The following is a 12,729-nucleotide window of genomic DNA, read 5'->3' as shown; positions in this document are numbered from 1 at the left end:
AAAAAAAAAAAGAAACCTATCTTCCTGTTAATGTTCTCCATTCAAATAGTAAATCTCACGAATCCTCTAAGATTTGAATGTTTTTTTGTAAGTTCTTTCTGTGCTTTCACTGTTTAGATGATCTTATGGAATATTCATTGTTTCATAAAACAGTATATATTAGGGGCTGCTGGGTGGCTCAGTTAGTTAAGCGTCTGCCTTCAGCTCAGGTCATATCCCAGAACCCTGAGATCGAGCCCTGTGTCAGGCTCCCTACTCAGCTGGGATCCTGCTTCTCCCCCTCCCTCTGCCCGTCCTCCCCACTCGTGCTCTCTTTCTCAAATAAAATCTTTTTTAAAAAATGTATATATTCATAGTTGAGACTAGTGACAAACTTTAAAAAACACTGATGTCTGAATTTCACTTCTAAAGATTTATCTTGGGTGTGGCCTAGACATTGAAGCTTTTATAATTTATTTAGGTGATTCTAAGGGTAAGCCAAATAAAATTATAACACAAACGTCTTTGAATTTTTTTTTGTAGGCATAAAGATGTCATCATTAACCAAGGTAAATTAAAAATCCTTTTTTAAAAAGATATTTATCTTTTTCTACACCAGTTAAATTTTTGCTAATTGTTAGGAATATTGACTTATTTTCATTCACTGTACTTTACTAGCTCATAATAATCAAAGAGAAGTGCATTTATTATAGTTATTTAAGAAAATGCCCAGTTTTTATTGTAAGATATGTCATTTTTGTCTCAACCAGCAAAAATGTCAACCCGTGAAAAAAACAACCAAGGTAAGAATAAGCTACACAGTTGGTCGCCTTCTAAGTTAATTTCTTCCTGGATCTCTTATTTGGCTTTTCATTATTTATACTATATGACTTTCCTCTTAATATAAGAAATAGGATAATTTGGCTTAATGAATCCAACTATTTTTCTAAAAATCTATTTTGTTTCTGTGAGCTCTGAAGATTCATGGGCAGCAGTAGAGATAAATTTGTCATTACAAAAAGGTATAAAATACTAAAGAGAATTTCCCCTGAAGAGAATTTCCCCTTTTTTTAAAAAAACAATAAAAGTTGTTCTAAGAAAAGCCATTTAAAAGATTGATAAATTTTAACTCAATTTCCTGTCTTGCCAACCTCATTGCAAATAATCACTCATTTCTTGAAGCTAAGACTGAATATATAATGAGTCTAGCAAACCCATTTCCTCTTGAATTTTTCTTTTATATTAATTATAATTTCTGGCTACTTGCTGTTGTTGGCTTGTTCTGACCAAAAACGAACAGACTTTCTATAAATGTGTATTGAATTTAATTGCAAAGTAGGTAAGTTCTATTACATCAGGTTTATATTCTCCTTATATTGCCTGCAAATTTAACTGTAGCATGCTGTTCTAAATGAAAGCATGTCCTTTCTGTGCATGCTTTTTACAGCTCATTTCTATGTGTCATAGTTATCTTTTTTTTCTGGGTTATTAACTAGATAGGATGTGGTTTAAATTTTTGTTAGAGATTACCTTGATTGCTGTGGATTTTTACTATTTTTTATTCTAATAAGAATATTTGTAATCTTCTTTGGATCATTTGTTTTTACATAGAAATTCTAAATGAAGTTGATTTTTGCTGTCATTCTTCTATATAGTTAGGTCATACCTTCTCCCTCTTTTATAATTAAGTATATAGCTTAAGTAATGGTTGAAAGGGAAAAATGAAAATTTATTTATAGACAATTCTTATTATATATCAAAACATTTTTTAAAAATAGAGGTAGTGATAAATAGCGGAAAGAGCTGTGAATGGAGAGTCTCTGTCTAGAATTTGGTCCTGGCTCTTCTGTATAATAAATAGCCTTGTGACCTAGGCAAAATGACAGTGTCTCTGAGTTAGTTTTCTAATCCAAGAATACTGCCTATAAAGCTTACTTCACATGACTGCTGACAAATGAAATAATGTATATGAAAGCACTTTAGGGCGCCTGGGTGGCTCAGTTAGTTAAGCATCTGCCTTCAGCTCAGGTCATGATCCCCAGGTCCTGGGATTGAGCCCCACTTTGGGCTCTGTGCTCCGTGGGGAGACTGCTTCTCCCTCTCCTTCTGCCCTTCCCCCACTCACTCGTGCTCACTCTCTCTCAAATAAATAAATAAAATCTCTGTTAAAAAAAAAAAAAAAGTATCCTAGGGCGCCTGGGTGGCTCAGTCATTAAGCATCTGCCTTGGGCTCAGGGCGTAATACCAGGGTCCTGGAATTGAGCCCCGCATCGGGCTCCCTGCTCTGCTGAGAGCCTGCTTCTTCCTCTCCTACTCCCCCTACTTGTGTTCCCTCTCTCGCTGGCTGTCTCTCTCTCTCTCTCTGTCAAATAAATAAAATCTTTAAAAAAATAAATAAATAAAAGTATCCTGCAAGCAGGAGGAGGGGCAGAGGAAGAGGGAGAAGCAGGCAGCAGTCTCCCCCTTGAGCAGAGAGCCTGACGTGGAGCTCCATCCCAGGACCCAGTGATCATGACCCAGCCAAAGGCAGATGCTTAACCAACTGAGCCACCCAAGTGCCCCAATAAATATAATCTTTAAAAAAAAAAAAGAAGAAGAAGAAAGCACTTTATTTTATTTTAAAGATTTTATTTTATTAGAGAGAGAGAAAGAGAAAGAGAACGAACAAGCAAGGGGAGCAGCAGGCAGGGGGAGAGGAGCCGACTCCCTGATGAGCAAGGAAACCAATGCGGGACTCGATCCCAGGATCATGACTTGAGCTGAAGGCAGATGCTTAAGTGACTAAACCACCCAGGCATCCCGAAGAAAGCACTTTAAAAATAGAAAACATTGTAAAACTCTATACAACGGTTCTGTTATTATTACATATTTTGCTAAAGAGCTCAAATTTGTAAGATTCTTACAGAGCTGCCTGCCACTTTCTCATGTTGTGGTATGTTCTGTGGAAGAAAAAAGGAACATAAGATTAGTATATAGTAAGTGAGTGGTTTGCATTGGTGACAGTTTTCAAAGCCATTCAGGTAAGCAGACAAATAAATGTATTTAAGAGGGAAGGATTTTGCTACAGAATGATTACTAAGCAGTATCTAGGAAGAAGGATCAAATGAAAAGCTAGGAAAGGATATAGAAAAATAAATTCTCTTAAAAGAATTTTAATTCAAAACGGTTGTCCCAGATGTTGGAATTTAATAATGTCAAGTGTTGCTTGCATTAAGCCTTATTTTTGGAATTTGAGTCTATTATTTTTCCACTTTTATCTGCTATATTCTGTCTGGATATAGACTATCACTAGAGCGTACCTTCATAAAAAACTCTTGTGTTTCAGCTTGTGAGGTAGTTGAGGCCTAATTGTAGTTGAGACAGAGCCTATAGAAAGTAGATGGATTCTAGATGGTTTAAGAGATAAAATAGGGCATGGGAGGTAAGGAACAGCAAGACCTATCTATGAAGAATAGCTTGAGCAACTCAGTAAAATGAGGAACATTTGAGGTGAAGGAGATGTGTGGAAAAAAATAAGAGTTTTGGTTTTCAGTTTCTGTAAGACTTAATCTACTTATAGAGATGCGTAGCAAGCAACATAGTATCAATGTTTAAACATGTATATTAGAGTTCAGAGACCAGTTTTACTCTCTACTTAGCTGTATGACCTTGAGCAGGTTATTTTACCTTAAGTCTTTATTTTTTCATTATTGAGACAATCATAAACCCTCAAAGAGTTAATATAAAAATTAAAGATAATAAAATGTAGTACCTGGCACATAGTATAAAATAAATTTTAGTTGTTAATATATGTGACTCTGACTGTAAAATCTTGCACTCAAATGTGTGGAGTAAGATGAAAAGATAACTGTTAAATAGATAATCTTCATTTGATAGAAGTTTAGATATATTTTTAAAGTTTGTATGCATTTTGCATGGCATATTTTACAACACATTTTCTTATACTTTAGGTATTAATCCAAAATATCTATCATTTTTGGACGATCTTTTAAAAATATGATTTATTAATTTCTTTAGCTCTTTTTTGACAATGACAAGTATGACTTGCTCCAAGCCATCTGCTTTGATTTGGGAAGAAGACTATTTACATTTGGTACATTTAGGTGAGTGGTAGCAGAAAAAGCTTGACCTGAAGGCCTGTATCCTTCAGCCACAGTAAAGTACAAGAAGAGTTATAAAGTTGAATATTCTGATCAATAGGCAGAAGGAAGAGAACTAGTTAAATGCAATAGGAGGTGGAGTGGAATGGGATGTACACGGGACAGTCTGAGGCTAGGTGTGGGAGGAAGGACAGGTTATATCACCAAAAAGAGACTCTTACCAAGTTGTCTTTACCTACACTCAAATCCCTGAAACATGAACCTTTCTTCATCACTTTTCTCCCTAGTTCTATTGGATTCTTCTCCCACTGCAAGAGAAAGACTTAGCACATCAGGTTAAACTGTGAATAAGTTTTCTTATAGGGTTATTCATTGTTAGATGTAGCAGTTAGGTTCTAATATAGTACTATTCATTTGATAAGTTACTGATAAAGTTTTTTGAGCTAACTTAGGGGACTATAAGTGCCTTTTATAAAATTATCTATTGGGGAAAATAGGTAACAATCTGACAAATTTTGTAACAAAATTAGTACAGCCTATAAATTCATCCTATGGTAATCCGAGTATATTATATTTTTTTAATATGGAAAATAAGTGTCATATGTCCTCCTTTCTAGAGAAGAACCTGAATGTCTTCAGATTATTGCACATTACTGGGTTTTTTTCAAGCTTAAATAATCATAAATCCTTTTTCTCTTGTAGCATCTTAAACTTGTGCTGTTTAGAATTAGTACATAGTTAATTAGTCTGGTCATGTTGAGAGCCTAAATGACTCAGACCCCCTACTGGAGAGAAATATGCTCAATTGAGGAAAAATCATCAGTCTTCAAATCTCACCCTTACTTCCTTTCATAGTGCTGCCTCACTGCTCTAAGCTTAGGTGCATTTGTGCTTAACTACCAAATCGATGCAGGAACCATAGGTGTGCTTAGAAGAGAGAGCAGTTATTATAATATCTTAAGAGAATTGAGAAGTAACTGTCTCATACTAGCTGTCTAAAAATGACTGTAAATGAAAAATGCTTTAAAAGTCATTTTGAAATATATACTATGTAAAACACTTCAGTAATTTGGTGTAGCCAAAACAGTTGTTCAGATAATCTGAAAATACTAAACTGGTTTACAAAATTGGAGAAAGGAAAAAAAAACCTGAGTAATCTTGTCATTTTAACAGCCATTATAGTTCTGATATGTTTGTTTTTCTTTATCAGATACACATTTTGAACATTCACTCTTTTAACAAATATTTATTGAGTGCTTATTTTGTCAGGCCCTGCCCTTAGGCACTTGGGGATATAGCAGTTATGGTCTCTGCACTCTATGGAACTTATATTCTACATAATAAGAAAAAAATAATACTTAATGTGTCAGGGGGTAATACATATTAAGAGAGAAGGAGGAGAGTAGAGAGTTGCTATTTTACATAGAGTGGTTAGGGAAGACATTTCTGATAAAGTGACATTGAACCACCTGAAGGACATGAGTGAAATATATGGATATCTGGAGAAAAGAATTTCATGAGCAGAGATAACTGAAAGTACACAAGCCCTGAGGCGCTTTCTTGCTGTGTTAAGGGACAGCAAAGAGGTCATTGATTATAGTGTACATACAATTTTGTATTTGTTAATCATTACATTTATTAAATACAGATTCATTCTAAGTAACAGAAGCTTCATTAGGCACCTCACTTAGGAAAGGGAAGTAAAGTGTTAATAGCAGTAAGAGTGCAAGAATAAGAAGTATGAGACCTAGTTAGGGGTGAAATGACCTGCACCATACAAAGTTTAAAGAATCAGAATCCTAAATGACTGGAATTATGAGCATGAGTTAGGAATTTGCCAAAGGGAATTATGAAGAAAAAAATAAGGGGTACCTGGGTGGCTCAGTTGGTTAAGCGGCTGTCTTCGCCTCAGGTCATGATCCCAAGGTCCTGAGATGGAGTCCCGCATTGGGCTCCCTGCTCAGTGAGGACTCTGCTGCTCCCCCTGCCTGTGCTCTCTGGCTCTTGTGCTCTCCCTCCTTCAAGTAAATAAATAAAATCTTAAAAAAAAAAAAAAAAATGAAACATTATTCATCCAGTAATAAAGTTTTCCCTATCAACTCTTAAGACCTGGGACCTCAGTTTCCTCACATATAGTAGGCTTAGACTAGACGTCACTAAGAGTCGCTCTTAATAACTTTTTCAAGCTCTTTCTTGCAGCAAATAGAAAATGGAGAACAGCTCCCCATACCTCGACTAACTTGCTTTTAATTTACCTTTTAAAGAATTTGAATATAGGTGCCTTTGTTCATGCCATGTGCTTTCTGACTTGTTAGTTCCAGGCATGTTTTGTCCTAAAACCTGATCACGCCTCCGTAAACTGAGCATCGTATCTGAAAGAATAGCTAAAATTTATCTGTAAGAATGTAAAGGATAGCAGTGTTCTGCTGACACTGTCTGTATATTGTGTTACCTACTGAGAGGGAATATATACCTGCTAAGAGGGTATGCAGTTTGAAACAAACTAAAAAAGCCAAAAGCCCTTAATTGAGCTACAGATAGAATTTATTCCTGTTGTTACTAAGATGGTATCCAAAACTTTGCAGTTCCAGAATTTAGGAAGAAGAATGCTAGCTTTAAGTCTGTTCCAGTGTGAGCAGGCAGAAAAGGCAGGAAACCAAGTATTGTACTTCCAAAAAATATACTCACTCCTGAAATTTAGATATTGGATCATTTTAAATAGGCAACATAAACATTACTTGTATCCCTAGGGATCTGGACTTTGTCCATGTATTCTCTGTCTTTTAAAAGGAAACCAGACAGGGGAACCTTTTCTCTGTTGGAGATTTTTTTTTTTAAATCCTGTGAAGCAGAGGCTCTTATTTCTTGATGTTGTTGTTAACAGTCTTCTAGATTAAAATATGTTTAAAGGCTGTCCAGTTATTTTTGTAATATAAACAATCCCAACTTTTAAGAATATGTGTTCTTGACATCCTCTTTTCCTTATCTTCAGCCGAAAAAGAAGTCCCCCAGCCTATCCCTTTTGGACATGGAGAATATGACTTTTCATAACAGAACATACTTATCTTGTGCATATTTTATTCTGGTTAAAGACTTCATCTGTACTGTATTTTCACAACCCGTAGGCATAAGCTTTTTTAAAAATCTAAACTAGAAAGTATAGTTAACCAGAAATCTCTCCATGTCTCAAGCATGTCAGTTAACTGAGATAGCATAGTTAGAAATCCACTCTGTCCAGAAATGGCAGTTAGACTCCATAGGTGTTTCTTACTCTGTCATTTGTTACTATTTTCCTGAAGCACTTGGAAAAGCATTCTGAAATTTGTGATTAGGCTTAGCAGAAAAGAGGTACCGTTGATCAGTGATAATACTAAAATTGCAGAAAGAACCATAGCAAATCACATGGCATGTTCCTGAACTGTGCAGTTGGTTCTCCAAGGAACAGTTTTACCAAAAATATTCTGTTGATTATTTACTTTTTTAATAAAGCTTTTTAAACTTTTTAAAGATTGTGAAATATTTTAATTTTTCTAAAAATATATACAAATAATATAGCAAGCACCTGTGTACTGGGGATCCAGATTTATTAAATCTTTACATTTTGCTTTGACTCAGATTTTTAAAAAAAATGAAACATAGAGGCGCCTGGGTGGTGCAGTCGGTTAAGCATCTGACCCTTAGTTTTGACTCTTAGTTTGGGCTCAGGTTGTATTCTCAGGGTCGTGAGATCGAGCCCTACATTGGCTCCACGCTCCACAGAGTCTGCTTGGGATTCTCTGTCCTTCTCCCTCTGCCCCTCCCACTTGTGCCTGTTCTTGCTCTCAAATAAATAAATCTTAAATAAACAAACATTAAAGGTAAAGTTGAAGGCTCTCTTTAATTCTGTTTAATTAGAATTTCATTTACAGGCTTTTATTGCTCTCTTGGGACCTCCTGGCTCTCTTCCTATTATAGTTAATTGAAAAAGAGGGGTGCCTGGTGGCTTAGTCGGTTAAGCATCCGTCTTGATTTCAGGTCAGGTCATGATCTCAGGGTCATGACATCAAGCCCTGCATCTGGCTCTTGGCTCAGCATAGTCTGCTTGTCCCTCTCCCTCTGCTCCTCCCCTCACGTGCTTGCATGCTCTCTCTCTCTCAAATAAAATCTTTTAAAAACTAAAATAAAAAGAGCTAGAGGCAGGGCACCTGGGTGGCTCAGGTTGAGCATCAGGCTCTTGGTTTCGGCTTAGGTCATGATCTCATGGGTCGTGAGGTCTAGCCCCCACTTTGGGCCCCTACCGTGGCCTCCACGCCCAGTGGGGAGTCTGCTTGAAGAGTCTCTCCCTCTGCCCCTCCCCCCCACTTGTGCTCATGCTCTCTCTCTAAAATAAATAGATCTTTTTTTAAAAAAAGAGCTAGAGAGATAAATATATTGCTATCTGAAGCTTCTCTTTTGAATTTATTTTTAAAAAATCCAACTTGGTGTATTCAGATAAAAGTTTTAAAAATTTAATTCAGTGCTTAAAATAGCTTTTCTTGGTGATACAAGTGAGTGATTTGAGGGAGTTTTTAAAATATAACCATATTAAAAAAAATACAACCATATTTTGCTTAGTTCAGAAAAGTTTTCAGCAATATAGCAGTAAGTCTTTTGGAAGTTTTATCTGTTTCATTGTTGGACTAGACTTTCCCATCTTTTCCCAAAGAAAGCCTTTTTTAGGTAATAAAAATAATCCAGAATGCTTAAGCAAACGCCCATATCTGATTATCTTGAAGTGATTTTATGACGGAGTTACAAACAAAATAACAAGGAGAAATCTGATTAAAGGAGGTTTAGATTGAAGAAAGTAACTACAGGTGTGCTTATTACTGTCATTAGTATAAGGGTTGATTAGCAGTTAAGTAAGACTGGGTTGTGTCTCTGTTATAAGCTCCTAAGGGGCTAGGTTCACTTCTTTCATATCTTTGTTGTGTACCCTCACCCCATCCCCCCTGCCCCTATGTAATTAAGAATTCAGTAAATTTACCAGCCAGTAGAAGTCTGCCTATAGAACAAAGAAAATTAAGGTAGCATTTTACTACTAGGTCATATTTTTCAGACCTGGGTTCTTGTCCTAGCAAGTAAAACTGTGTAGTATTTGGCAAGCACCTCCAACTAAGAATTTTTTAAATCCTCAAAACAGGAGGGTTAGATTATAGCCTTCTAAATTCACACCCCTTTTTTTATTTGGGGATCTACATTTTATCTGTTTTTATAGCTAGACCTTTGAAAAGAGGTGAAATTTAGGGGCGCCTGGGTGGCTCAGTCGTTAAGCATCTGCCTTTGGCTCAGGGCGTGATCCCAGAGTCCTGGGATCGAGCCCCACATCAGGCTTCTCCACTGGGAGAAGAAAGATGTGTTAAACTGTAAGCATTCTAGAAGTTCAGAAGGTTTTCTATAGGCAGTAGCCATTATACAAATTAGTATAGTCATAGTCCAAAACCCTGAAGACTTTTTGTTTGTTTCTTTAATCTCTAAATCCAGAAAGGGAGCAAGCTTTGGGGAAAAAAGCACTGGAGGAACTGATCTTTGAGCAGGGTATGCCCAATATTACCTTCCTTCCCCACTTTACCTTTCACTATTAGTCTGTGAAGGATTAATGAATTTTGATAAGTATGTTTTAAATATATAAGTAACTTTGGGGCACCTGGCTATTTCAGTTAGTAGAGCGTGCAACTCTTGATCTTGGGGTCCTGAGTTCAAGCCCCATGTTGGGGGTAGAGTTTACTTAAATAAGTAACTTTATAACTAGTTATTTATATCTATCTGAATCATTTCAGCAATAGTGCTTTTCTCAGAACACCTTAGATAACTATCCCAAAAAGTTTGGATTAAGGAATATGAAGGTCATTTTGCATTTGGAGCACTTTGCAGTGTAGGGCAGCCTAGGGGAGATGCTAAAGTAGAAGAGTGAATTAACAAGAGTAGAGCAAAGGGGAAGTGATGGCCGTGAGAAGGACAAGGGAAGGGAAGTATTAATATCAAGTGTTTCACATTTCTGCCTATGGGCGCCTGGGTGGCTCAGGTCTTGGGATCAAGCCCTGCCTCAGGCTCCGTGCTCGGGGTAGAGTCTGCTTGAGATTCTCTCTTCTTCTCCCTCTGTCCCTCCTGCTTGTGCACATGCTCGCTCTCCTCTCTCTTCTCTTTCTCAAATTAAAAAAAAAAATTTAAAAATTTCTGCCTAGCTTTCACTTTTCCCGAAGATAATAGAACAGAAACATCTTCTTCCTCTTTTGTGCTCTGTGATTTCCTACTCTTGGGGTCCAAAGCTCAAGCTTCTATTTGGATTATAAGTAAGCTGTATTGTCAAGTAATTGGACTTCTGAGGACCTTACTACTGTCTGAATAGTACTATCCAGTAAAAATATAATGTATAACACAGGTCATTTAAAATGTTCTAGTAGTCACATTTTAAAAAGTAAAAAAAACACACAGGTAAGAGCAAGTTTAATATATTTAGCCCAGTCTATCGTGAATATCATTTCAGTGTGTGATGAATACAAAAAAGACATTGACGTATTTTGCTTTTTTTCATACTAAGACTCAAAAATCTGTATTGTACAATTACAGCATATCTCAATTCAGACTAGCCACATTCTAAGTGTTCAGAACCAGTGGCTATTGTTTTGGATGCTGCAGGTCTAAAACATAGTTTTAGAATAAAAATGTTTCACAAGTTCTAAATCATAAACAAAATTTTGGAATACAGTCTAAAAACTTATTTGATGTCTCTGAGCCTTAGTTTCCCCTTCTCTAAAAGTAAGGGGTTGGACTAGGTGAGCTCTTAAATTTCTGAGAGTTCCAACATTATATGTGTCTAGAGAAACAAACTAATGGTATTTTGGTATTGATTATAGTATTTTTATCAACAGTATCCCACAGAATTTCTTCTTTTATAATTAAACTGTCATTGATCAGATTCAAGTAAGAATATTTAGGCACACTCGGGTGGCTCAGTCGATTAAGTGTCTGACTCTTGATTTTGGCTCAGATCATGATCTCAGGGTTGAGATCACGCTGGGCATGGAGGGCTGCTTGAGATTCTCCTCCTCTCTCTGCCCCTCCCGCCTTCCTTAAAAATTTTTGTTTATTTGGCATAAACTTGTAAGTGGTAAAGCTGGAATTCAAACCAAGGTCTGTCTTGATCACAAATCTTGTATTCTCTCCACTATACTGTGTAACCTCCTACTCAGTCCAAGGAATTTTCACAGTGCCAAGTAAGAAATAAAACATTGAGATAAATTACATTTCACTAAAAGGCAGTTTCATTATTGAATACTAAGAAGCTCTATACTGTGTTTACTAATTATCATGAGATAGTTTAGTAATTTCTTTTCCTCAGATTTTTTTCTGGACCACTAGAAAATATAACTGATCTCATAATCTTCTTTGACTGGTCGCGTGGCCCATCGCTTCTTGACTTTCATGGTCCTGTAGTTTTATGGTGAGAGCAGCCAGAAAGTAGCATTGGAGTAAAACAGACAAATGGACTGTTATGTCCTTTGACTGTAAGGTCAAGAAGTCTGACAGTCTCAAGAACAAGTTTGTGGTGAGAATCTATACTCAACAATGGTTGAGGAGAAAAGAGACTCTAATTTGACTATATTTTACCTGATTCCTAAGGTAAAGACTATTCTTTAAAAAAAAAAAAAAGTGGGCCAAAGGTGTGTTTTCACATCGTATTTCCCCCTTTTTTCACAAGGATTAAATATTTAAGAATTGGGAGATAAACAATAAACTATAGATTTCCCATTTCTCTTGGAAAAAAAATGGGAATATCTAGCAACACTAGGCCCACAGGTTTCATGAGCATGGAGTGTGCCAGTGGTCCCAGAGTCCCAGTCAATCATCCTGTATTCTCTTCACTGTTCTCATTTTGCATTTCCTGTGTGGGCCAGTAGATATGTGAATTTGTGACCCCTGTTCTAAAGTGTACATGATAGGGGCACCTGGATGGCTCACTCAGTGAAGCATCTGTCTTGGGCTCAGGTCATGTAGGGTCCCGTGCTCAGTGGGGGACCTGCTTCTCCCTTTCCCTCTGCCCCTCCCCCCCACTTGTGTGCTCTCTTTCTCGCTCTGCTCTCTCTCAAATAAAATCTTTTAAAAAAGTGTACATGATAGAATCAGAATTCTAGCTTGTTTGCCTATACATATTGTTTTGTGGGCAGTCAAAGCTTATGAAGAGATACTATAGTGTGTTAAATCATGTATTCTAAGCAGTTCCTAGACAGGGTTCAGAATGGTACAAATCCTTCTCAAAGGGAAGGGAATAAATATTTGTTGAGGACCTCATATTATCCCTTACAGTGTGATGTCTTATTTAGTAACTCATAATTGCAGTTGGTAAGTACTAGTATCATTTTGTGTATTAGGAAAATGAGGCCAGAGTCACACAGCTAGTCAGCAGTAAAGCTGGAATGCAGATCTTGATCACTCTTCCCAAAGCTCATGTCCTTTCCACTATAATGTATTGGCTCCCTCAGTCTCAGGAATTGTTCATGGTTCCTAGATTATGTATTTGGCCCTCAACATATATACTGCCAGTTTCCAGGCAGAGAAAACATTTTCATCCCGACAGGCATTGCCATTTTTATATTAGAAAAGTTGACAAGCACTAGATAGTTTCTTTCCT

At 36.8% G+C, this 12,729-nt stretch overlaps 1 protein-coding gene across 18 annotated transcripts in view; it reads left to right on the top strand.

Moving 5' to 3' along the window:
- The window catches only part of EML4 (EMAP like 4), a 212,908-nt gene that overhangs the window by 146,715 nt on the left and 53,464 nt on the right, over nt 1–12,729 (top strand). For 17 of the 18 annotated variants that reach the window (XM_057309381.1, XM_048222888.2, XM_048222886.2 and 14 more), the window contains 2 exons: nt 523–548; nt 750–782. In XM_057309381.1, the coding sequence (XP_057165364.1) occupies nt 523–548; nt 750–782 (59 nt within the window). The remainder of the gene's footprint in view (nt 1–522; nt 549–749; nt 783–12,729) is intronic. The other variant, XM_026479686.4, reaches the window with a different exon arrangement.

This window comes from Ursus arctos, unplaced genomic scaffold (genome assembly GCF_023065955.2).
Source record: "Ursus arctos isolate Adak ecotype North America unplaced genomic scaffold, UrsArc2.0 scaffold_8, whole genome shotgun sequence".
NCBI lineage: Eukaryota > Metazoa > Chordata > Mammalia > Carnivora > Ursidae > Ursus > Ursus arctos.
Note: the sequence above shows the minus strand (reverse complement) of the source record. Positions and strands in the feature narration are given on the sequence as shown.